The sequence below is a fragment of the Aquarana catesbeiana genome, linkage group LG12 (genome assembly GCF_042186555.1).
Source record: "Aquarana catesbeiana isolate 2022-GZ linkage group LG12, ASM4218655v1, whole genome shotgun sequence".
Lineage (NCBI taxonomy): Eukaryota > Metazoa > Chordata > Amphibia > Anura > Ranidae > Aquarana > Aquarana catesbeiana.
Window position 1 is genome coordinate 211,052,812 of NC_133335.1, and position 27,710 is coordinate 211,080,521.

At 41.9% G+C, this 27,710-nt stretch overlaps 1 protein-coding gene across 4 annotated transcripts in view; it reads left to right on the forward strand.

The window, feature by feature from the left end:
* STXBP4 (syntaxin binding protein 4) overlaps positions 1–27,710 on the forward strand; it is a 259,435-nt gene that overhangs the window by 155,664 nt on the left and 76,061 nt on the right. For all 4 annotated transcript variants that reach the window (XM_073606628.1, XM_073606627.1, XM_073606626.1 and 1 more), the window contains exons 14-15: positions 13,401–13,450; positions 25,563–25,687. In XM_073606628.1, the coding sequence (XP_073462729.1) occupies positions 13,401–13,450; positions 25,563–25,687 (175 nt within the window). The remainder of the gene's footprint in view (positions 1–13,400; positions 13,451–25,562; positions 25,688–27,710) is intronic.

Consider the following 27,710-nt stretch of genomic DNA (forward strand, 5'->3'; position numbering starts at 1 on the left):
CAAAGTGAAATTACAGTGGCCATTTAGAAAATGTACATGTCTGCAATTTAAGTCAACTATTACCATCTGTGTTATTGCAGAGCAAGACTCTCGAAGGCTTTATGTTCTATCTCCATTTTCTTTTTCCCCTTATATGGCGGATTTAATGGAAAGCAAGCCTATTGTGGCTTTTTCTGATCCAACTTGTTTAATTCAAGGTTGTAGTTAGTAATTAAATTAGCAAAAAGTTTAAATGAAAAACACAAAAATGTGTAATAAGGTTAGCTAAACTTAGAGACGGCTGTGTGTAAAAAACAAAAAACAAAAAAAATCGACTAGTCGCCAGTTTTGCCTGTGGTCTCCCTGCAGCTGATCTTTTCCCAAGACGGACTTACCATGCCTCGTTCTGCAGTGGATGTGGCCATCCTTCCAGAGGAGCCCCAAAATGCTCTCTGGGGCTGGCTACTCCTGCATAGTAACTTGAATGGGGCCATACTCCTAGAATTTTTTGATTGGGGTATGCTGTTGCTTGCTCAATTTCTACAGCAGCCTTTCTCAACCTTTTCAACACAGTGGAACCTTTGAAATAACTTTTCGGTCTCAGGGAATCCCTGCTAAAAATGACTATATCTACAACTCATGATACGTTAGTGTGATGGTCAGTGGGAAGAATACTCCTTACACTTGTGGTCATTGGGAAGAATTGCCCCCTTACAGCTAAAAAGATCAATGGTGTCAGCGAGAAGATATCTGTGAGGCAGAAATTACTTATTGCTCAAGGAACCTAGCAACGACTGGAGGAACCCTAGGGTTCTTTGGAACCCTGGTTAAGAAACCCTGCTCCACAGCCTAGATGTTGGGTGTTGTAAGCTGCAACAGTACTGGAAGTATTCCTTAGTTCATACAGTGATGTCCACCACAGAATCGTGCCTGTTTTTAATGCAGTGCCATCTGAGGGCTTGAAGATCACGGGCATCCAGTATTGTCTTTCTGGCTTGTCACTTGCACGTAGAGATTTCATCTAAATCTTTTGATGGTATTATGTACTGTGAAAAATGTTGTATTCAAAGTGATTGTAAAGCTTCAGGGGTTTTTTGAAAAAACACACGTTAGACGTACCTGCTCTGCGCAATGGTTTTGCACAGACCAGCCCCGATCCTACTCTTCTCGCTTCCCCCGGCAGTGCTCCTGGTTCTTTCCCCCTGCTGGGTGTCCCTATAGCAAGTGACTTGTTATGGGGGCACTCATGCATGCTCACAAATGAGGAGCAAGAGAGGCTCTACTCTTGTGTACATCGCTGGATCACAATCGGGCTTAGATATGTGTTTAGGGGGCGCTGCATGCAGAAGTTTTTTTTACTTTACTGCATAGAATGCAGTAAAGTAAAACACCTTCTGCCTTTACAACCACTTTAAAGTCTTTGCAAATTTATGTTGAGGAACATTTTTAGAGGCAGCTTTTCACAGATTGAAAAGATGGCAAGATGGTCTCTGCACCCACAGGTGTTTATGCAGATTTGCCAGCAGTGGGGTGCACCGGATGTAGACCTGATGGCATCCATGTTCAACTGCAAGATTCAGCAGTTTGTATCCAGAGCAAGAGATCCACTTGCGATTGGGATAGGTGCTCTGGTAGTTCCCTGGACTCAATTCTCTTTGATTTATGCATTCCCCCTGATTCCTCTTCTGCCTCATCTTTTGCGCAGGATCCGAGAGGAGATGACAGTCATTCTGGTAACTCCGGCCTGGACCAGGAGTGCCTGGTATCTGGAGGTAGTGAAATTAGCAGTAGGCAAGCCTTGGACGCTTCCGCTTTGGCTCGATCTACTGTCACAGGGGCCTATATTCCACCTGAATTTATGCTCGCTGAATTTGACGGCATGGCTATTGAAGCCAGGGTGCTAGGAGATCGTGGTATCTCAGGACCAGTGGTAACTACATTGGTGAATGCCAGAAAGGCGGTCACCAGGAAGGTTTATCACAGTGTTTGGAAGGCTTACATTGTGTGGTGTGAGGCCAGAAGTTGGCATCCTCGCAGATATTTGGTAGAGAGAATTCTCTTTTCTTCAGTCAGGCTTAGATAAAAGATTAGCCTTGACAACAATTAAAGGGCAGTTTTCAACCTTATCAGTGTACTTCCAGAAGCCTTTGGCTTCACATTCCCTGGTCCGAACTTTTCTTCAGGTAGTGACTCACTTATTGCCTCCCGTTAAATCACCTCTTTGCCCTTGGGATTTGAATTTGGTTTTGTCGGTGCTACAGGAGCAGCCTTTTGAACCAATCAACAAAGTTCCATTAGTTCTTTTGACACTGAAGTTGGCTTTTCTTTTTGCAATTACTTCAGATAGAGGGGTCTCCCTTACCTGTTGTGAGCCATATCTGATTTTGCACCATGATAAAGTGGTGCTACGTCCTGTTCTGTCCTTTTTGCCTAAAGTAGTTTCAGAATTTCATTTAAATCAGGACATTGTTCTACCTTCCTTTTTCTCTCAGCCTGGCTCACCAGAAGAGAAGCAGTTGCACCTTTTGGATGTGGTGCGGGTAGTCAGTCTACCTGGAAAGGTCTGTAAACATCAGAAGTTCTGATGCTTTTCTTGTTTTGCCCGGAGGGCCCCAAGAAGGCTCAAGTGGCTACTAAGGCGTCCATTTCACTTTGGATTCGCCAGTTAATAACTCAGGCCTATGGCCTGAAAGGTAAAGCTCCTCCCTTTTGGGGTTAGAGCCCATTCTTCCAGGGGTGTTTGAACCTCCTTGGCTTTTCACCATCAGGCGTCAGTGGCGCAGATTTGCACAGCCGCTATTTGGATCCTCGCTGCATACGTTCACAAGATTTTATCAGGTGGATGTTAAGGCAGCAGAAGACTCGGCTTTTGGCCGTAGTGTCTTGCGGGCTGCTGTATAAATCTTATAGTGTTTTCATACAGTGTGTCTCCCTCCCCTCAAGGCTATTGCTCTGGGACGCCCCAGGTAGTAATGTATATGGCTGCTCTGTGTCTCGTGATGTACGAGAAAGAAAATTGGATTTTTTCTTCATACTTACCTGTAAAATCCAAATACTTTGAGTACATCACGGGACACAGAGGTCCCTCCCGTCTCATTTTGGGAGTTCATTGCTTGCTACAAAACTGGAGTACTTCCTGTATGTGAGGGGTTATATAGGGGGTCACTTCCTGTTTTTGGTTATTCTACCAGTGTCCATTCACCTATAGGTGGCGCACAACCCAGGTAGTAATGTATATGGCTGCTCTGTGTCCCGTGATGTACTCAAAGAAATTGATTTTACAGATAAGTATGAATAAAAAAATCCAATTTTCAGAGTATGAAAAAAAGCCAAGTTTTTTTTTTTTTTTTTTTTACATGTTTAGGCATAAGCAAAAAAAATAAACTTGGGTATGGCTTTTACTCATGCTGTTTTGAACATATGGTAAAGTGACCCTTTGTAATGTGAAAAATGTAAAAGTTATATTATTTAATGGGATAAGCATCAGAAAGAAACTATAAATGTTTGCTGCTGTTAAGTAATTATGTTATCTGCACAGGCATGAGTTCCAAGTTGAGGCCCTCCCGCTGTCATTTTCTGCTGCACTGTATATTCTGGGATGTTTTCAGAATCTCGGTTTACTTTCCAGCAGGGCTTCTGCTTCACTGCCTTAGAGTTACATCACACACACCTAGAAAAGGCTACATAGACATAAGTGACACTGCTGAGACTGGCATCTGTAAATACAAGACAAGTCATCAGTCGTCTCCCACTCATATTTATAGATGTGAATAAGTATTGACAACCTGTGTTCTGAACATACTGTGTTTCCGTGTGAATTAACTGTATGCAAAGACTCCTCTGGTTAAAGAAGAACTTTACCAACCCACCTAACCTCCCCGTGGCAAATTTTTGCTTTTAACCCTTGTAGTAGAGCATCCCAGAGAGAGCCAGGAAAAGTCCTGTTCGAGGTTTATAAATCTTATGCCGCGTACACACGATCAGTTTTCTTGTCAGAAAAAGATATGATGGCTTTTCCGACGGGATTCCGCTCAAGCTTGCCTTGCATACACACGGTCACGCAAAAGTTTGCTGAAATGACGACCTTCAAGAATGCGGTGACGTACAACACTCCGACGAGCCAAGAAAATGAAGTTCAATGCTTCCGAGCATGCGTCGAATTGTTTCCAAGCATGCGTAGGAATTTTGCGCGTCGGAATTGCCACAGACGATCGCATTTTCAGGTAGGAACTTTTCCCGACCGAAAAATGCTCTCACTCTTTTGCTGGCTGGAATTCGGCCAGCAAAAAACCAATGGAGCATACACACGGTCGCATTTTCCGATGGAAAAACTCTCATCGGTCTTTTGCGGGCCGAAATTCCAATCGTGTGTACGCGGCATTACACATTTAGGGTCCTCTCCCCCAGGCCAATTTAAACTCACCTGAGATAGACAGCCAGTGCTCTTGGCCTGGGAACCTCAGACAACTTCTGTGCTAGGAGAGCAAAAGGTTGGTAAAAGCTATTAAGCACTTCAATACCGGGCACTTTTACCCCCTTCCTTCCTAGGCCAATTTTCAGCTTTCAGCGCTCTTGCACTTTCAATAAGAATTGCGCAGTCGTGCAACACTGTACCCAAATGAAATTTTTTAAAATTTTGTTCACACAAATGGCGCTTTCTTTTGGTGTATTTATTCACAAATCCCTTTTTAGTTTTTTGCGATTTAAGTGAAAAAAAGAGCGTGAATTTGAAAAAAAATATATATTTTCTACTTTCTGTTTTAAAAGAAATCCAATAAAATTTTATTTTGTCATAAATTTAAGCCAAAATGTATTCTGCTACTCGTCTTTGGTAAAAAAAATCCCGTTAAGTGTATAATAATTGGTTTGTGTGATCATGTACAGATGTGCGCAGATGATCATGTACAGATGTGCGCAGATGATCATGTACAGATGTGCGCAGATGATTATGTACAGATGTGCACGGATGATCACGGACATATGTGTGCAGATGATCATTGAGACATATGATTTTACTGTTACATATGTGGGGGACAGGTGTTTTTACTGTGTGGGGACATGTGTGTGTGTGGGGACAGTGTTTTGGGGACACTATTTTGGGGACATTGTGTGTTTACATTGTGTGGGGACACTGGGCCGGTGATCAGTGTGTAAAAAGCTGTAAAAAAACAGCTCATACTCACTGATCATCGGCTGGCTGCAGCGATCTGCTCTCCTCTCCTCACTGACATCTTCCGTGTGAGGAGAGCCGATCGCCTAGCAACCAGCTCTCTATTTACATCACATGATGGCCCTCCTGCTGATCGGAGATGCGCCGTGTCCGGGTGACACGAGCATATCGGGATCGTACCGCTGCGCAGGCGATCCCCCTCCTTTTGAGGGAGGTTCCTGAACGTTCACTCAGAAGGAGGAAGCGCCCACCCGGCCGTATATGTGCAGTGGGAGGTGGTTAAGCTGTGTATGTGGAAGCTGACAAGCTGTAGGCTTTCTCAGCCTGGTAGTTAGGACCTGTAATTATTGTATAGTTGGTGCCGAGACATGGCTAGGTTTTTGTTTGGCTATTTTTGTTCCTATTTGTTTTCTGGAAAACTGTACAGCACCTGTATATAGACTTGTATATATCACAAATAAACACCGCACTGTCTGTCACTACCTCACTGGATTTTGGTATCTGCTCATCCCAGGGAGCTTTGTACCTGCTAACTGTCCCCCAGGTACACCTCCTCTTACCTATTTTGCTGGCTTATGCTTCAATAACTTGTACACCCAGCAAAGCCAGCTTGGTTCTGCTGTGATCTGCAGCTGTACACTGGGTCCCATACCACCATATTTTTTTCTGATGTCATTAGAAGCAAGCTGCCTCTTCCATGTTCTTGCAGCCTAAAAAGGGGGATCGAGATCACCACTGTCTAAGTGTACGAGACAGCCGCTCCGATCTCATTTCGCTCTCCTCCTCTGACAGGAGGAGGGAGGGGGGATGGGCTTTGGCACTCAGCAGGAAACACAGCAGCGGCGGCGGCCAGCAGAGAGAGCCGCCTATGGACAAGGAAGAGGAGGAGGGGGAGGGAGGAGAGCACTCTGGTGCTTCAGCGCCCCCACCTCTGTGGCGCCGGGTGCACTGCACCCCGGCAACCCCATCCAGGATCGGCCCTGGTGTAGTATATATGAAGATACAGGTAAAAAATGTAGGAAAGGTAGATATTGGACTCACCTACACAAAGATGAGCACAGCATGTCAATATGATGTTGGCTGGCAGCTGCTTCTTGAATCGTAAATGGTAGAAGTACAGTGCATCTGGAAAGTATTCACAGCACTTACATTTTTCCACATTTTCTTATGTTACAGCCTTATTCCAAAATGGATTCAATTAATTTTTTCCCTCAAAATTCTACAAGCAATACCCCATAATGACAGTGTGAAAGAAGTTTGTTTGAATTCTTTGCAAATTTATTAAAGTAAAAAAAACTAAAAATCACATGTACATAAGTATTCACAGCCTTTGCCATGAGCTCAAAATTGAGCTCAGGTGCCTCCTGTTTCCACCGATCATCCTTGAGATGTTTCTACAACTTGATTGGAATCCACCTGTGTTAAATTCAGTTGACTGGACATGATTTGGAAAGACACACACCTGTCTATATAAGGCCCCACAGTTAACAGTGCATGTCAGAGCACAAACCAAGCCATGAATTCCAAGGAATTGTCTGTAGACCTCCGAGACAGGATTGTATCGAGGTACAGATCTGGGGAAGGGTACATAAAAAAATTTCTGCAGCATTGAAGGTCCCAATGAGCACAGTGGCCTCCATCATCCGTAAATGGAAGAAGTTTGGAACCACCAGGACTCTTCCTAGAGCGGGCCGTCCGGCCAAACTGAGCGATCGGGGGAAAGGGGCCTTAGTCAGGGAGGTGACCGAGAACCCGATGGTCACCCTGACAGAGCTCCAGCGTTTCTCTGCGGAGAAAGGAGAACCTTTCAGAATATCAACCATCTCTTCAGCACTCCACCAATCAGGCCTGTATGGTAGAGTGGCCAGTCGGAGCCCACTCCTCAGTAAAAGACACATGACAGCCCACCTGGCTTTTGCCAAAAGGCACCTGAAGGACTATTAGACCATGAGAAAAAAAATTCTCTGGTTTGATGAAACAAAGATTGTACTCTGACCTGAATGACAAGTGTCATGTCTGGAGGAAACCAGGCACCGCTCATCACCTGGCCAATACCATCCCTACAATGAAGCATGGTGGTGGCAACATCATACTGTGGGGATGTTTTTCAGTAGCAGGAACTGGGAGACTAGTCAGGATCGAGGGAAAGATGAATGCAGCAATTCTCAGAGACATCCTTGATAAAAACCTGCTCCAGAGCATTCTGGACCTTAGTCTGGGGAGAAGGTTCATCTTATATGAACCTTCGTTCATATATTCTTTCATTATATATTGTTAAAATACTGTTTAACCACTTGCCGACTGCCCTATAGCAGTTTTACTTCTACAGGTGGGCCGCACCGTGCAGGATCACGTTTATATATACGTGATCCTGCACTTCCAGGTATCTGACGCAAGTGGGCGCTGCCGGAGGCTCGCTCCAACTGTGATTCTACACAGCGGGTCCCACAGACCTGATGTCCACCAGCAACCGCTCATTGTTCAGGACACAGGCAGAAAGGGGATCTGCCTACACTATATTACCAAAAGTATTGGGATGCACATAAACTTTAATGATATACCAGTCTTAGTCCCTAGGGTCCAAGAGTGAGTTGGCCCACCCTTTGCAGCTATAACAGCTTCAACTCTTCTGGGAAGGCTGTCCACAAGGTTTAGGAGTGCATAAACAAGGTCCATAAAGACATGGATGAGCAAGTTTGCGGTGGAGGAACTTGACTGGCCTGCATAGAGTCCTGACCTCAACCCGACAGAACACCGTTGGGATGAATTAGAGCGGAGACTGCGAGTCAGTCTGGAAGTAGGGTCAAACATTCCCATAGACACACTCCTAAACCTTGTGGACAGCCTTCCCAGAAAAGTTGAAGCTGTTATAGCTGCAAAGGGTGGGCCAACTCAATATTGAACCCTACTGACTAAGACTGGGATGCCATTAAAGTTCATGTGCGTGTAAAGGCAGGTGTCCCAATACTTTTGGTAATATAGTGTATATAAACAAGGCAGATCGCTGTTCTGTAAAACACATTGTTAGGTACACAGTTAACCCCTTGATCGCCCTTGATGTTTACCATCTTCCCAGCCAGTGTCATTCATACAGTGACAGTGCATATTTTTAGCACTGATCAGTGTATTAGTATGGTCCCCAAAAAAGTGTCCGTGTCCAATTTGTCAGCTATAAGTCACTGATCGCCACCGTTGCTAGTAAAATAAATAAATAAAAATTCCATAAATATATCCCATAGTTTGTAGACGCTATAAATTTTTGCGCAAACCAATCTATATACACTTACTGGGATTTGTTTTTGTTTTTTACCAAAAATATGTAGCAGCATACATATTAGCCTATATAGTTGAAGAAATTAGATTTTTTATTTTAATTTTTTTTATGTTTTTTAGCAGAAAGTAAAAAATATTGTGTTTTTTATTTTTCAAAATGGTCAGTTGTTTTTTGTTTATACCGCAAAAAAATAAAAATATAGAAGTGATCTAATACCACCATCAAACAGCTCTACTTGTGGGGGGAAACATTTTTTATTTAGGTACAGCAAAGCAAGACCGTGCGATTATCAGTTAAAATAACGTGGTACCGTATAACAAAAAATGAGGTGGTTGGGAGGGGGGGGGGGGGTAAATCTTCCAGAGCTGAAGTGGCTATTAGCGCTGCTTTTTTGGTTTGTATTTTGATTGACCGGTATCAGTTTCACAGTGGCTGCTTGTTTGATTGATGACCTATTGTGGAACTTAATGTATTTTTTTTTTTTTAGCCAGTAGGGGTACACTGTTCTCACTTCTCCCATTACACTGCTTACAATTTAGCATAAACTTATAATTAAAATACCTTTTTTCCCCCTCGGTTTTGTTTTGGCGATTTCTACCATCTCACTTATTCACTTAATGATCAATAAAATAATAACCTCTTGTCTATATAAGAATGCAGCTTGTTGCTTGGCTTGTTTTTATACCCCCTCTCTGCCCAATCCACTTACCACGTTTGGTAACATTACCATTCTCAGGCTGCATTCACACCTGAGCGTAGCGCCTTTGGCGCATGTTTGCGCGTTTGTATGAAGCGTTTTTGGGCTTTGCTTTTTTTTTATTAACTAATAGAGAAAACTGTTATCTGTTGCATCATTTGTTGCTAGGTATTTCAGCTTTTTTAGCTTTTCCATAGCTTTTATTTCTTCTTTTATTATTATTATTCATTTATTATAATTTTTTTCGTTAGGGTAAGGGGTTCGAGTTCAGTTTAGGTTAGAGTTAGGAGTTAGGATTAGGGTTATTTATTATTATTTTTATTTATTTTTTATTTTATTTATTATACAAATAATAATGAATAAATAAATGTAAAAAAAAAACACACAAATAAATGAAAATTATAAATAAAATAAATGTATAAATTAATACTAAGTAACAATAAAATAATTAACCCTTATCCTTAACCCCTACCCCTTAAAAAAAAAATTAAATAATAAATAACTAAACACCCTAACCCTAACACAAAATAAATATATTTTTGTTAGGGTCTGAGTGTTTATTGTTATTTTTTCATTATTATTATTATTATTTAATATTTTTTTTTTAAGGTTAGAGTTTAATTATTTATTAACCACTTCAGCCCCGGACCATTTGGCTGGCCAAAGACCAGAGCGTTTTTTGCGATTCTGCACTGCGTCGCTTTAACTGACAATTGCGCGGACGTGTGACGTGGCTCCCAAACAAAATAGACGTCCTTTTTTCCCCACAAATAGAGATTTCTTTTGGTGGTATTTGATCACCTCTGCGTTTTTTTGCGCTATAAACAAAAAAAGAGCGACAATTTAGGAAAAAAAAGCGCATAATTCTTTACTTTTTGCTATAATAAATATCCCCAAAAAATATATTAAATTTGTTTTTTTTCCTCAGTTTGGGCCGATACGTATTCTTCTACATATTTTTGGTAAAAAAAAAACGCAATAGGTGTTTATTGATTGGTTTGTGCAAAAGTTATAGCGTCTACAAAATAGGGGATATTTTTATGGCATTTTTATTAATAATTTTTTTTTTTACTATTAATGGCGGCGATCTGCGATTTTTATCGTGACTGCGACATTATGGAGGACAGATTGGACACTTTTGCCACTATTTTGGGACAGCGATCAGTGCGGTTAAAAATGCACTGATTACTGTGTAAATATGACTGGCAGTGAAGGGGTTAACCAGTAGGGGGCGCTGCAGGGGTTACGTGTGTCCTAGGGATGTTTTCTAACTGTGGGGGGGAGGGGCTATGTGTGTCACGACACTGATCACCGCTCCCGATCACATGGAGCTGTGATCAGTGTCCTGTCACTAGGCAGAATGGGGAAACGCTTGTTAACATCAGCATTTCCCCGTTCTTCCTCTCCGTGAGACGATCACGGGTATCCCCGTGGACATCGAGTCCTTGGGACCCGCGATCACACTCACGGAGCTCGCGGCCGCGTCTTAAAAGGGAACGTACAGGTACGTTAATATGCTCGTACGTGTCCTTCTGCCGATGTTTATCGGCGTGAGCCGGTCGGCAAGCGGTTAATGTATTATTACATATTATTCATTTGTTTTACTTATTTATGATGATTTTTAGTTTATTTGTGTATTTATTTTACATTTATTTATTCATATATTATTACTATTTAATTTTTTACTTTTGTTCATTTGAGCAGAAAATCATGCAAAAACGTGCAAATGGAGCATTTCCATTCATTTCTATGGGAATGAAAACGCGCCAAAAACGCAAAAATCTGCCCGATTCGAGCAACGAAAAAAGCTCCAGAACTCGTTTGGGCTTCAGGTGACTCGGAGTGGAGATGTGAACCGTCTCCATAGAGAATAATGGATTTATTTTTTTCTCCTCCAGCGTTTTTGAGCTTCGAGCTTCAAGCAGATAATCGCTCAGGTGTGAACGGGGCCTCAGAGGTCATCCTCACAGCCCCCCAAGTGATTCCCTCCAGGCAAGGGACTGACTTATTTACAGTAGCATTTTATTTTTTATAATGACATCTTTAGTATAGTGGACAATATAAGCAGAGCTTCTCAGATACTAAGATAAAATATCAGAGCTGTTTTATGATGTCAGATATTCACAGAATAAAAAATGCCCAAGACACTGCGCTTACTCAGTATAATAGCAGCTCACACAACAAACAAGGAAATTTGTAAATAGTGCAGGTGTATATAGTGTAGCACTAGTTAAGATACAAGGATTTTGAATTGCAAGAAATAAATATATCAAACAATCGTTCATAACAACATATGTTCCAAATAATACTGAAAAAGTTTCCAATAAGCATCTATTGCATGAAAAGTCTGAAGACTAATAAAAAGTCCCATACAGATGGTAGTGTTATACACCACGTGGATAGCAGATTGAAAGAAGTGACACAGAAATATTGGGTCCCCCGTATGGAAGCAATGCAGGCTTACCGGAACCGTTGGACTCATAGAAACATATGTCCCCTGAGTCAGTAATGCTTGTATTGCCAACAGACAATGAAGTGGGGTCTCCCAGCGAAACGATATGGAATCCAGATGCTGTTCTAGGACTCTAGGCAAAGCTCTTCCATATGTAACCCGATCTCATGGTGGCCCATAGAAGGTAAAAAAAAGGGCCGCATAGTATAATAACGTTTTTTAAAATTGAATTTATTTGAAGGTAAAACACTTACATTCTCTGTGTTAAAAAAGTGCTTGTAATAAAATTGTGCCAGGCAGTGGAGTCTCCCGACGCGTTTCGTCTACTCAGACTTCATCTTTTTATTAGTCTTCAGATATTCACAGAATGTCCAGGCAGTTTTCTGACATTTTTTTTAAAACCATATTTTATGTCCATTTATTAATGCTGATTATCATTAAAGGTAAAAAATCATAGGCCTCACGTTTCCACATCTGTTTTCTATGTTTTCATGTGACCAAAAAGCTCTATTTCCTCTGTGTATTGTGTGGCTGGTGGAAGGGGATTGCACCCCCTCCAACAGCACCGGGAGCAGTGGATTTTAGGGGGTGATGTCACATCTATATGGAGTCCAGTCTTGTTAGGGTGACGTCACATCTATATAAAGTCCAGTCTTTGTAGGGTGACGTCACATCTATATGGAGTCCAGTCTTAGGGTGACGTCACATCTATGTAAAGTCCAGTCTTTGTAGGGTGACGTCACATCTATATGGAGTCCAGTCTTGTCAGTGTGACGTCACATCTATATGGAGTCCAGTCTTGTTAGGGTGACGTCACATCTATATGGAGTCCAGTCTTGTTGCACATTATTCAGGGGAGCTGGAGCTTTTCGGGCTCTAGTGATTCGTGGCGGCCGGTGGTAATTTTTTGGGGGGGGGGCAAACAGTGACGCCACCCCCGGTTGGTCAGGTGGGTCTGATCCACTTACCCCATCTATGGTGGGCAGAGCTTCACCGGCGGCTACCCTTGCTCGGTGGAGATGGCTTTCCCTTTTTTGCTCTCCACAGGCATCACGGCGGCTTCCGTTTCCTCCCTCCTCGGTAGCCAATAGGGACTCTTCTCTTTTCAGCCAATCGGAAAACGGATCTCAGACCTGCTTCTGATTGGCCAGATTGAGGATCAGTGTTTCAATAGCGAATATTAATTCGCTGTTGTAAAACCTGGGTGGGCTCCTGGCACAATGCTCTGCGCTCCGTTTCCACCCTATTTTGAAGCCTGTTAGAGCCTCTGGCTCTGATCAGGCGCTTTAAAAAAAAACACCCCCGCCGCTGTAATTCACACGCCCAGAGTCCTGAAAGGGGCCAGACGCATGAATCGGAGGGGGTGGTGGTGTTCTGTCAAAATGGCTGCCGTGGATAGAACATGGGGGTGGGGGCCGTGGATCGAAAGGGGGGGGGGCGCCCCTAATGGACGGGCTGCCATTGCAAGTGACTACATAGAAAAATGAAGGGAAGAAAAAGTTTAATTTGTGATTTATGGTAAAATGCATTCAGTGCAATGGGGAGCAGTGTGGAGGCAGCATTTAAAAGGTGGGGTGATGTTTAGCCTAAACTTCTTTTTTATTATCTCTCAATTTTAAAGCAATATTTATATTCTAAATTAGACTGTCTAATTGGTCGCTCTGAGCAGGACCCTCTTAACCCTTAACCTATCTTTTATTGTATTGTAACTGTATTGTCTCCCTTTTATTTTGTAAAGCGCTGCGTAAACTATTGGCACTATATAAATCCTGTATAATGTATAATAATAATAATAATAATAATATTTATATTGTGGTTATACTTTCAGAACATTCACGAGGTCCTCTCTGATGATCAAGGTTCTACATTAAATCTATGGTGAGTATCTGATAAATGTTCCCACATATTTAATTTCGTTGTATTTTAACCACTTCAGCCCTGGAAGGATTTAACCCCTTAATGACCAGGCCATTTTTGGTGATACAGCGCTGCATCACTTTAACTGACAATTGCGCGGGCATGCGACGTTGTACCCAAACAAAGTTGATATCCTTTTTCTCCCCACAAATAGAGCTTTCTTTGGGTGGTATTTAATCACCTCTGCGTTTTTTTTATTTTTTGCGCTATAAACAAAAAAAAGCGACAATTTTGAAAAAAAAACGAAATGTTTTACATTCTGCTATAATAGGCATCCCAAAAAATGTAAAAAATCAAATGTCTTCATCAGTTTAGGCCAATATGTATTCTGCTAAATATTTTTTGTAAAAATAATCCCAATAAGCGTATATTGATTGGTTTGTGCAAAAGTTATAGCGTCTACAAAATAGAGGATAGATATAGGGACTTTTTATTGTTTTTGCTGGTAATGGCGGTGATCTGCAATTTTTAACGGGACTGCGACATTGCGGCGGACAAATCTGACCCTAAGTGACACTTTTTGGGTACCAGTGACACCAATACACTGATCAGTGCTAAAAAAATGAGCACTGATCAATGTATAAATGACACTGGCGAGGAAGGGGTTAACACTAGGCAGAGATCAATGGGGTTAACTGTGTTCCTTGGGTGTATTCTAACTGTGTGGGGGATGGGCTTACTGGGACAACACAGAGATCGCTGTTACTGATCACTAGGGATAGCAGATCTCCATGTTGTCCCCTGTCAGAACGGGGATCTGCCTTGTTTATATAGGCAAATCCCCGTTCTGCCCCTCTGCACCACGATCGCGGGTGGCCGGCGGACATCGAGTTCACCGGACCTGCGCACGCTCTCTCCCCCGACGTGCAGCAGGCACGCGTGTACGCCCACACTGTCGTATGCACAGGCCAACGTACAGGTACGTCGGTTTGCGCAGCCGAGCCGACTTGCCGCAGTATATATGCGGAAGGCGGTCGGCAAGTGGTTAATGTAGAATGTAGTGGATTGATTAAAATTCATAATTGAGATGCATCAAACAAGTAAATTTCAGCATTACATTACAATCAGAGTATTATTGTACCAGGTAAACGATAACCCTGCTTTTAAATAATTTGAATAATACTTACGTTTAGTCTCTCTGGCAGATTGTATAGAGTTTACCGTAACTGGGTACCCACCTCCCCACCACCACCACTACACTATATTTGGAGTTGGATTTTTACACTTTAGTCCTTTAAAAACCTACTTTTTTTTTTTAAAGTAACCCTTAAAGTGCATCTTCACTGCATCTGAGCATCACAAACCAAAAGCACTATTTAGTTAATTTTTAATATGCAAAGTAAACTTCCCCATTCATCCGTGTCTCCATGCTTTATTTTGCTGATAAATCACTTTGAAAAACACCCCTAGCATATCTGCCTGGGTCACCTTGAGTAAAGGCAAATGATTCATGTAGCATTTACTTTCTGGAATCCATCTGCCCTTAGCTCACGCATGTATGCAGGGGAGCGTGCTTGGCTGGTAAAACCCCTCCTCCTCTCCCTTTATTGAAGACTCCTGGGATGGATGACGTAATTTGCCTAGGCAAGAAACCAGGAAGTAATTAAGGAAATGTAAAAAAAACCTAAAATTTTAAAACAAGTAAATATGATATACTTTCCTACCTATTTACTAATGCTAGCAGCACGAGGAATAAAAATAATCAATGTTGATTGGGAGAGTGAAATTCAACTTTTAATGCCCCGTACACACGGTCGGATTTTCCAATGGAAAATGTTCGATGAGAGCTTTTTGTCGGAAATTCCGACTGTGTATAGGCTCCATCGGACATTTTCCATCAGTATTTCCGTCACACAAAATTTGAGATCTGGATCTCAAATTTTCTGACAACAAAATCCGTTGTCGGAAATTCTGATCGTGTGTACACAATTCCGATGCACAAAGTTCCACGCATGCTCGGAACCGAGCAGAAGATCCGCACTGGCTATTGAACTTCATTTTTCTCGGCTTGTTGTACGTGTTGTACGTCACCTCGTTCTTGGCGATCGGAATTTCCGACAAGATTTATGCAAGACAAGTTTGAGCCAACATCCATGTTGTCGGAATGTCCGATCGTGTGTATGCGGCACTAGTGTTCATCTATCCATTCCAATCATTAGACTAAAATGTGCTTTACATCTTTGAGTTGCAATAATTGGTAGTGAGTTGCAGCATACCACAGTGCATAGAGTGGAACCATTTGTGCATTATGGGGCATGAATTGGGTAAAAAAAGGAACATGTCCGCTTTGTGCACTGTGGCATATTGACAACCCATTCAAAATGAATGTAAGGGGAAGACTAATACACGCTCGGATTTTCCGATGGAAAGCGTGTTGTCGGAAATTCCGACCGTGTGTGGGCTCCATCGGACATTTTCCATCGGATTTTCCGACACACAAAGTTGGAGAGCAGGAGATAAAATTTTCCGACAACAAAATCCGTTGTCGGAAATTCCGATCGTGTGTACACAAATCCGACGCACACAGTGCCACGCATGCTCAGAATAAATAAAGGGATGAAAGCTATTGGCCACTGCCCCGTTTATAGTCCTGACGTACGTGTTTTACGTCACCGCGTTTAGAACGATTGGATTTTCCGACAACTTTGTGTGACCATGTGTATGCAAGACAAGTTTGAGCCAACATCGGTCGTAAAAAATCCTAGGATTTTGTTTTTGAATGTCCGAACAAAGTCTGACCGTGTGTACGCCCTATTATACCGCGCTTAACCTAAAAGGCAAGAATAGCAGCAACTAATATATGGAATACATACATATATAGAAATAGGAAAAACAATAGCTGCGCTGAGGATTGAAATTACTACTGGTGATGAACCAATAAGGGGCCAATAAAGTGAAAATAATAAGAAAATAATATATAAATAAATTGTGATAATATAATTGATAAATCCGAGATATTAAATGACAACCCAAAATCAAAAATATATATAAAAAAAGGGTGAATGTGGATTGAATAAAATAGTGATAAATTAGGATGGTGAAAATAAAAATGATATTGATGATAAGAAATACACAATTTTTAAAATTTTTTACATTCAAAATGAATGGACTGCGGTAATGTGATGTATGATAACACATGAAATAACGTACATTAACGGATTGCTGCCCGCGCTATAGCCGAATTATGGCTACAGCGCGGGTTTACTTTGCCGGGACTCAGCTGATCACAGATCAGGGTAAAGGGCCAATCACAGGCCCTTACCACATGATCAGCTGTCAGCCAATGACAGCTGATCACAGGATCAGTTATCGGCTTTTCTACCCTCGCGCTGTATCTGTACTATTTATCAATTACACCTGCTGTAAGTGCCAAACCCAATTCGGTGAATTACTTTGTTGGCTATGATATTTAAACTAGGCACTATAAATTACCATATATTTATTTTTAGAATGATGCTGTTCTACACATATAGGTGCATCTCATAAAATTAAAATATCATCAAAAAGTTAATTTATTTCAGTAATTCAATTCAAAAAGTGAAACTCATATATTATATAGATGTGTGCTACAGTCATGTCCATAAATATTGGGACATCGACACAATTCTAATCTTTTTGGCTCTATACACCACCACAATGGATTTGAAATGAAATAAACAAGATGTGCTTTAACTGTAGACTTTCAGCTTTAATTTGAGGGTATTTACATCCAAATCAGGTGAACGGTGTACATACTGTATCAATGCGGTGTGGCATGGAGGTGATCAGGCTGTGGCACTGCTGAGGTGTTATGGAAGTCCAGGTTGCTTTGATAGCGGCCTTCAGGTCATCTGCATTGTTGGGTCTGGTGTGTCATCTTCCTCTTGACGATACCCCACAGATTCTCTATGGGCTTTAGGTCAGGTGAGTTTGCTGGCCAATCAAGCAAAGTGATACCATTATGATTAAACCAGGTATTGGTACTTTTGGCAGTGTGCCAAGTCCTGCTGGAAAATGAAATCAGCATCTCCGTAGATGACTGTGCTGACTTGATAAACACAGTGGACCAACACCAGCAGATGACATGGCAAATCATCACTGACTGTGGAAACTTCACACTGGACCTCATGCAACTTGGATGCTGTGCCTCTCCATTCTTCCTCTAGACTCTGAGACCTTGATTTCCAAATTAAATGCAAAATTGTCCACAGTCCATGATGATCTATCTTGTGATATTCACTTGCTATCAGCATTAGTCACTTCTGACAAGTTTTCCTGACACTAAGAAGAAAAGGTGACAGGGGAGGGTCCTCCAAGCTGATTGACAGCCTCAGCTCTGTTCCTGTGTGCTGTGTGAAGTAGGGTGTGTCCCTTAAGTATAAATCGAAGGAGAGTGCTGCTCACAAAGCTTCCGAACCTTAACTGCTCCCGCCCTAGTATGAACTGACCCAGGTGCTGGCGTTGTACAAGTTAAGTAGAGATAAGAAGATTACTGGATTGCCGCACTCTGAAGAAAGACATCTTTATTGTAGAACTTAAAAAATCCAAAATACAGTCACAAAAATAGAGACAAGACAGGGTGTAATCCCTAACGCGTTTCACATCATTGGATGCTTGCTCATAGCTATTGTCTATTTTAGCTATGAGTAAGCATCCAATGATGTGAAACGCGTTAGCGATTACACCCTGTCTTGTCTCTATTTTTGTGACTGTATTTTAGATTTTTTAAGTTCTACAATAAAGATGTCTTTCTTCAGAGTGCGGCAATCCAGTAATCTTCTTATCTGTAGGGTGTGTCCCTTCCCTCCAATCAGCTCTCAGAGCTCTCCTCACTGAGCTACTGCAGTATGTAGCTTCATCTCTCCGCCCCTTTTTTTTTCTGACAGCTTAGACAAGCTTTATAAATTCTGGACTTTGAACGGCTGTAGAGGAGAAAAGACTGTAGATAAACAGGTACAACTTATGTAGGAGGATTTTTTTTTTTTAATTTCTGTGTATCACCTGAGGCCAGTCACTTCACTGGGTATATGTAATGGTTTACAACCACTTTAAGGACTGCTTTTAATGACAAAGTGGAGTATTTTGGAAAATGATATGGTTTCCGTATATTGTGACACGTCAGGAATCTATTCGGGCCAACTTTGGAAAAAATAAGAGGTCCATTTGGAGCTGGGACAGGTCATAGCTAATTGCAAGCCGTAAAACTAAATAAATTTGTTTTAACTTTTATTTTAGTAAATTAGTTGAAAACTCATTATATCTAATAGCAGATAAAAGGCTACAAACAGCCCTCTTGGACCTTAATAGCTTAACCTGATGTAAAGTTAAAAGGAAAGGTCATTGCCTTAATGTATCTAAATGTAAATTATAGTAATCATCAAAAAGAAACCTATTCTCTTTTCTTTTATTACATTTAATGTAGCAGCAGCATGTGAGCAATGGCTTTACATAGAGAGGCTGACATGGGTTCAGTGTGCTCTGTTCAGTGTGGTCTGCTCCGTGTGCTATCACATGATTGCCTTATAATAACCATATTAAGCCGCACATATCATCTGTAATAGCACTGAACTTACTTGATCCTTGACCTAGTTTTTTCTTTCTTGCACATTATCCTGGTAAGGATTTCTGCTGGGTCTAGCTTATATTCACATGGATAATATGGAAACACAAGAGGTCGTCCTATACCTTAGATTTTTTAGAGCAGTACAAGCTGTACTTTGATCTCCTATTTTTATGATTTACATTATTTTTGACTGTAACTTTCTTAACAAATAAAAAAAAAATGGGTTCTCTCAACCCTCTTGGCTCTTATACTAGAAATCAGACCTCATGTGTAGCCTGGTTCCTGTTTACCTGCAGGCAAGGCTATACTGATCTAACATTATAAAGTAAACCTGTGCATTGTTCATGCAGGGTAAAACAACATGTCCACTTTATTTTTCATTAATTTTTAGACTCCATGCACACTGGAGCTTATAAACGGCCATTTTTTGGAGTTTGGGCGTTTTTTTTAAAAGCCCATAAACTCCACTCTGTTATCCTATGTGTCCATGCACACATGGATGTTTTTGGAAGTTTTTGGACGTTTATCAGCAGTGGAGTTTATGAGCTGTTTTCTGAACGCCATAAAATCGCGTTCAAGAGCAGTACTGGAAACGCCAGACACCGTTAAAAGGTGTTAACGCTGTAAAAAGAGCGTTAAGCCTCATTCTGCGTTTCTCTGCCCCTATTCAAAATCAATGGTTCCCTATGGGAGCCCATTGATTTGAATAGATGTCGCGCCAGAAGTCGGATCATCATGATCCGACTTGCGCTGTGACTTGTGTGCTGAGGATGAAGAGGAACCCCCGCCAAAATGTAAAAAAAATTGGCGTGGGGTTCCCCCCTCGGACATTACCAGGCCCTTCGGTCTGGTATGGATTTTAAGGAGAACTCCCCTTCGCTGAAAAAAACGGCGTGGGGGTCCCCCCAAAATCCATACCAAACCCTTATCCGAGCATGCAGCCTGGCCAGTCAGGAAAGGGGGTGGGGACGAGCGAGCTCCCCTCCCCTCCTGAACCGTACCAGGCCGCATGCCCTCAACATGGGGGTAGGTGCTGATAAAAGCTGGCGCCGCTAAACGTGCATTAACGGAAATGCAAAACGCTGATAAAATCTCGTTTGTAAAGCAGTGTTTTCCTGCCAGCAATCCGATGTTCAGAACGGCCGTCTATGAGCTCCAGTGTGCATGGAGCCTTATTCTTTTTATTAATGTTAAGTAACGTGCAAACAAAACATAGCAGCGCAGTCACAGAACCGATGCCACCATAACCAGCCACAAAGGGCCAACATAATACAGAAGCACCCCCAATCACCAGCTTATCCCAATAACCTGTGAGACATTTATAACAGGAAGGTATATGCACCAAATTATTAAACCGAAGAAAATTATGTCACTTTATATCAGAGTAAACTATCGAGACTAGTGTAAAGAGAATGGGACCATAGAACTATTGCGTCTACAAGAGGAATGGAATTGACCCAATATCTGAACGAGCTCCGGAGTACAGGTCCAGAGAGCAGAAAAGAAAGGGGGAAATCCCCCATGTTAAGCAGAGTGTATCTACCCGGGATTTAGTCAACGACATCATCCTGCAGTAGAAGATGAAGTTAACCAGGCTTGCCAAACTTTGTCTAATTTTTTCCCGCAACTTCGAGAAACATAAGTCGCCCTGTAAACTGGCACTATAGAATTCACAAGGCCCTTCCTAAAGGACATTGTGGGGTCACTTGGCCTTTTCCAATGTAAAAGAATAGCCTTTCTAGCATAAAATAATAAAATGTTGAGTAGAGTTCTATGAGCCTTGGAAGGTACCACTTCTTCTACCAGGCCCAGGAGACAGACCCTGACTGACATAGGGATGCGAGAAGTTTAGTAATGCAGGAAGTGACTTCAGACCAGAAACTTGGATCTGTAGACATTTCCAGACAATGTGTTCAGCATTAGCTCACAATGGCTCAAAAGTGATATGGTCCAGAAATATTTAGACAGCATAAAGGTGGATAAAGCACCTTGACCAGATGGCTTCCACCCACTTATCCTAAAAGAATTGAGCTCTGTCATTTCAAAGCCATTGTTTCTAATTTTCAGGGACTCGTTAATGACTGGAAAAGTACCACTGGATTGGCGTAGGGCCAATTAGTGCCCATATGTAAAAAGGGATCAAAGCCTTTGCCAGGTAACTACAGATTTGTTAGTTTAACTTCTATAGTCGGGAAGATACTGGAGAGTTTAATAAGATACCACATAAATAAATTCTTGCTGGAAAAAAATATTTTAAGCAACAGACAGCATGGATTCATGAAAGGCAGAAGTTGTCAAACAAACCTGATTTCTTTGTATGAGGAGGTAAGTAAAACCTTGGACAGTGGGGTGGCTGTGGACGTGGTAAACTTGGAGCTGTGGTTTCCAAAGCGAGCAAAGTCCTTTCTTCTATTGAGAGGCATGGACTGCAGGGACAAGGGCAACCAAACTGATAGGAGGCATGGAGAAGCTCAGCTATGAGGAAAGATTAGAGGAATTTAATTTAATTCTCTCTTGAGAGGAGATTAAGGGGGATAGGATCAACATGTACAAATACATAAGGGGTCCATATAGTGAACTTGGTGATGAGTTATTCACTTTAAGGTCATCACAAAGGACAAGGGGGCACTCTTTATGTCTAGAAGAAGAGATTTCATCTCCAAATACGGAAAGGTTTCTTCATAGTAAGAGCTGTAAAAATGTGGAATATACTCCCTCCAGAGGTGGTTCTGGCCAGCTCAGTAGATTGCTTTTAAAAAGGCCTGGATTCTTTCCTAGGTATACATAATATAACTAGGTACTAACATTTATAGGTAAAGGTGATCCAGGGAATATCCAATTGCCTCGGGGGATCAGGAAAGAATTGTTTCCCTTGCTGTAGCAAATTAGATTATGCTTTCATGGGGTTTTTCGCCTTTCTCTGGATCAACTGTGGGTATGGGTTTGTGTACATGGGATTGTATGGTTGTGTGTGTGTGTGTGTGTGTGTGTGTGTGTGTGTTTTTTTTTTTTTTTTTTTTTTTTTTTTTTTTTTTTTTAATTGATTGAGCTAGATGGACTTGTGTCTTTTTTTCAACCTGACTAACTATGTATATACAACACCAGTACTCAGCTGAAGAGGTGGGGTATATGTTGGCTAATCTAGCAGGTGTATAAAAAATCCTATGAAGAAATCTGAATAGGATGAATCTGTCCCTAGTTGATACAAAATGCTTGAAAGGCTGTTCCCAACAGGTCAACGTTATTGCCCCTCTCCCCAGCAGCACATGCTTGCCTTTTCTTTGCTCCACCATTGCTCTACCATTGCTCTGACCAGCTGCCAAAGTGAAGAAAGTACCCTATATCTCTGGCTAGCATGTGACTTACTCCCATTCAGATGCCTACAAATGCCCATTTCTGACTCGTTCTTTTAAAGTGGAATTGTTTTGGAACACAGATGTTGCCTTCCTTGTTTTAGGTTGTTGATCAAATCCACTCAACTCGAGATTTTATTTTGGTACAAGGGTTTTGCTTTCCAATGGGTCTTTTTAGAGAGAATGAGATGGCTTGAATTTGACTTTTTAGCACTTACCTTTTTACAACCAAAATCGACCAGGGAATGAGTGATGCAGCATTTTCAGTCCTGCACCCTCCGGCGAATTCTTTATAGAATGGCTGGTGACAACTAAAGCTTGGCTGAATAACTGCTGTCATATCTACGCTGGGGCAGGATGAAGCTACAAGTTAAAGCGGAGTTCCACACAAAAATGGAACTTCCGCTTTTCGGAACCCTCCCCCCCTCCGGTGTCACATTTGGCACCTTTCAGGGGGGAGGGGGGTGCAGATACCTGTCTAAGACAGGTATTTGCACCCACTTCCGGCATAGACTCCCATGGGAGTCTATGCCTCTTCCTGTCCCTCCGCGCTGTCTCCTGGGAAACACACAGCTCCCAGGAGATAGCGGGGACCAGTTACGATGCATAGCGCGACTCGCGCATGCGCAGTAGGGAACCGGGAAGTGAAGCCGCAACGCTTCACTTCCTGATTCCCTCACCCAGGATGGCGGCGGCAGCTGCCGAGAACCGAGCGGGTTCTCGGCGTCGCCTGCCGACATCGCTGGACTCTGGGTCAGGTAAGTGGCCATGTATTAAAAGTCAGCAGCTGCAGTATTTGTAGCTGCTGGCTTTTAATATTTTTTTTTTTTAGGTTGATGTAGGTGGACCCCCGCTTTAATGTCCAACTTTGGGGTTTAGAACATCAGTGTAAAACTTATTTTTTCTTCTAAACAGGGGTTTCCAACCAGCGATCCAAAACGGCTATGAATGTGGCCCAACACAAAATCGTAAACTTGCCTAAAAATTTTGATTTTCTTTTTTTTTTTTTGGGGGGGGGGGTTTTGTAAAAATGCATTTACACTTAGGGAACACAATTGGCCAAAGGAAAGTTTGACAGTGTCTCTTTATTGGACTTTCATAAGTTTTATCCCCCCAAAGAAAAATATCCCACTCTTCGCTATCATGCTTTATCCATGTCATCAATTTTTGGCAGCTCCTGTATTTGTGAGCAACTATTTTTAGGATGAAGCACACGAATGGCAAAATTAGAACCAAAATATCTGAGAAGCACCTAAAAAATTCATTGAGAATTGCTACTCCATCCATCCAACCAGATATTGATGCATTCGTTTATTAGAAACCGTGTCAAATATCACACATTTTATGTTGACCTCTTTTACTTATTACTCAGATAGGTACACGTATATCAGTGATCGTTCACTTGTGATCTGCTCAATGTTTTCTGCTCATTAGCTATCCTTATTATTAGTGTATTTTATGTGTGGCCCAAAACAGTTCCTCTTCTTCCAATATGGCCCTGGAATGTCAAAAGTTTGGACACCCGTTTCTAAAATTCTAAATTAGTGTGCAAAATTTAGTAAAAATAAAAATAGAGTCATTTTGATGTACTGTTTGCTTCCCTGCTGCATTGTTTTAGATATGTCTCTTAGCATTAAAGGGAACCTTTTCGTTTCCCAAAACATGCAACCTAAAGAGAATAAAGAGCAATTATTAATATGCAAAATTAAACTTTGTGCCAAAGGTTGACAACCAAGTCTTCATCTCCATTTTAAACCAGTCCCTCTGTCTGCTGATGTATGCAGGGAGCAGTGACATACGATTACCACAGGAAGGGTTTTTTTTTAATTTTTATATGGGTTGTAAACGATGGTCTGGCTTTAATTTCTCGATGCTGTAGGTAAACTAAGATGGTGGCACCCAAAAGGGAATTATCAGGGTCAGATTTTGATGTCGAAATGTTCTGAGCTGGTGAATGATTCTCAAGCCTGCTAGACATAACTATTCTATAGTCTAATTTTCTAATGTTTTCTTGATAACTAAATAAACATTATGAAGGCACAGAGGAATAAAGTAAACCTCAAAGGAGAAGTAGGGCCAAAGCTCTTTTGGCCCTTCTCCTGTTGGTCACAGGGTGCAGTTCGTTCTGCAGTCCTGGGACCTGTTTTCAGCAGACAGCAGACTAAAGTCTGCTGTTGACTGATGTCACTCAGCTGGTTCAGGCTCTGAAAAGATCCCAATTTTACAGTTGGGATCCATCCAAATGCCTGGACTGGCAGCTGTGTCAGCCTCTCAGCACCCCGCTGGGAGACTGACCATCCCTGGCTCTTTGCTCAGTGAAGACTGAGAACTGATAGATCAGCGGTCTTTCATCGCTCATTTTTACATCTTATGCCGTGTACACACGAGCGGACTTTACAGCAGACTTTGCCCGGCGGACTTTGCCTGGCGGACTTTTCGACGGACTTTGCCCGGCGGACTTTTCGACGGACTTTTCGACGGACTTTTCGACGGACTTTTCGACGGACTTTTCGACGGACTTTTCGACGGACTTTTCGACGGACTTTACGACGGACTTTACGACGGACTTTCTGAATGAACGGACTTGCCTACACACAATCAACCAAAGTCCGTCGAATTCGTACGTGATGACGTACGACCGGACTAAAATAAGGAAGTTCATAGCCAGTAGCCAATAGCTGCCCTAGCGTGGCTTTTTGTCCGTCGAACTAGCATACAGACGAGCTGACTTTTCGACCAGACTCGAGTCCGTCGGATAGATTTGAAACATGTTTCAAATCTAAGTCTGTCCAACTTTTGAGAAAACAAAGTCCGCTGGAGCCCACACATGATCGAATTGTCCGCCGAAATCCCGTCCGCCGGGCAAAGTCCGCCGTAAAGTCCGCTCGTGTGTACGCGGCATTAGAGTCTGTGTGGGACTGATGCAGCATTGGATTATGTAAGTATAAATGTTTGTTTTTTTCCATTACCAAGCTTTTCTTTTAAAAAATACTCTTTCTAAATACACTGAAAACTTTACCATTGGAAGCCTTGCTCAGCCACACTCTACACAGCATTATATTTACTACTAAACTGATTTAGTTAAAGCAAAAAAAGACATCTTGTTACTTTGTGAAATGCTTTTTGTTGGTGAAAAAATTGTTTTCTGACTGTACTTAAGATGTTATTTCTTAAACAGTGAACGAATCCCCACATTCTCTCATCTACCAAGATTTGGAAAATCTAGACTTGGCGTAACAGCAGCCATTGCAACAGAAGCTAAGGAGCTCTCGCGATCTGTCCGTTCCATCATAGAAATGGACGGTAAGTTTAATATAGTCTTACACTTTTTGTGTGTGGTGGGGATGGGGGTCATGCTTTTACTCACATTGCTTGTATGGGCAGCTTATAGAGGACTTCCAGGGAAAAATATATTTTATACATAGTTGCATTAGTCCAGCCTGGACCAGTGTAACTATGTATATACCATACCTAGCCGATGACCCTAGAAGCTGGACATTACAGAAGGAGATACTGCTACTCCAGCGATCTCCATTTGCTTTGGGGTCCTATGCTGAGCAGCTATCCTGCTGCATTATGAGTACAGGAGGTCAGCCGTTTAGCACGGGCGCCATTCAGAGAATGATTTGAATTTTCTGAATGAAAGTAAAGCGTTCTGATTGGATGAGTGCAGTGATGTCACACTCTCCAGCTTTTCCAGTCAGAGAACACTTTATTTATTCAGAAAATGAAAAGCATTGTCAAAAGATTGCACTTGCTGGACAGCCAACCATCTTTGGTCAGAATGCAGCAGGGCATCTGCTCGGCATGGGATCTGCAAGAGGTGTCTACTTTCCAGCTTCCAGGGGCATCAGCCAGGTATGGTATATGCATACATTGGTCGAAGCTGGACCAATGTAACGATGTATAAAATAATTATACCTGGAAATTTTAAGGCTGGCACATCGAAGATTATGGTTATCCAGACACTGGACTCCTCTGAAAGTCACTTTTATAGCTCTAGCTCAGTTTTCTTGAAGAAGTTCACATGGTTGGATGAAGCATGCTAATCATTTCAGAAAATGCATGGTCTTGGATTAGTCATCAGCAACAGTACCCAAACACAAGGGCTTTTGATCATGCCTTTCAGAGTGGTTTTCAGCTATTTTCTTTAAGGAGACTGTCATGTTAGAATGTTGAAAAGATATTGACAGATGTGAAGATCAGGTACCCAAAGTTGTGCCTGCAGCAGCTTTCAGTGTCTTCCACTTCACCCAAATGCTAGTCCTTTCTGATAGAGGAAAGTTTTGTCTTCCTCAAAGTTCCATCCGCTTCAGCTTCCTTTCTTTCTTACTGGCCCCTTAGACAGCTCATGATGGTGATGGGCCAATAGGGATGTGTGGGGTCAGGGCTTGGCAGCAAGAGCTGACTCTGCTTGGAAATGTCAGCTCAATTTATGACAGCCCAACATTCCTGCAAGGCAGGGGACACTAAAAAGTGACTAGGTATGTACCCATCTGTGTGCCTACTCTTCAGTAACTTAAAAAAATTGCAAGTAAAAGCAAGTTAAAGTAGAACTACAGGCAAAACTTTTTCATTTTGGATAGTCAGGAAGGGTTATAACCCCCGTCAGCTTTTTTGGGTTTTTTTGCCATATGTCTTCCATTGCTGAGATTTACCTTTACTTTCTGTCCCATAGCCAATCAGGAAGTGAGAGGAAATCCCTACAAATTATGGGAACTCCTTGGGGATCCCCAGGTCACCAGAACTAGTGCCCCCATTGGAAGATTTCCCCTCTACTACTTTTCTGTGGACAACCCAAAATTTGAGGTTTTCTCTTACTTTCAATGATCATAGTAAACAGGACAAATAGAAAGGATGAATCTCCTTAATGGGGGTACAGACAGCAATAAAAACTGACATGTGTTCTAATCCCTCTCCACTCTATCCAAAACGAAAAAAAAAAGTTTTGCCTTTTAGTTATATTTTAAGTATTTTAGTAGCTTACTTGTAGTGTTGTTTCCTTTCATCAACCTTTTTTGAGAGATTTGCCACTAAACTTGCTAAGCATTTGACACTCCAGAAAGTGTAAATTCCCTAAAACAGTCCCCTCTCTTCTTGTATGCAGAGGAGCAAAGTGGAACACTATAGATTTGAGTGTAAGCTCTGAGTTGGTTAGGGCTGCTGACATCACATCCAAGATGGTGGCAACAGTCTTGGGTATTTTTATTTTTGAGTGCGTGTCCAAACTTGACTCAAATTTACCCCCAAACCCTCTTCTTCCCACTAGAGCAGTGATTAGTAACCTTGGCACCCCAGATGTTTTGGAACTACATATCCCATGATG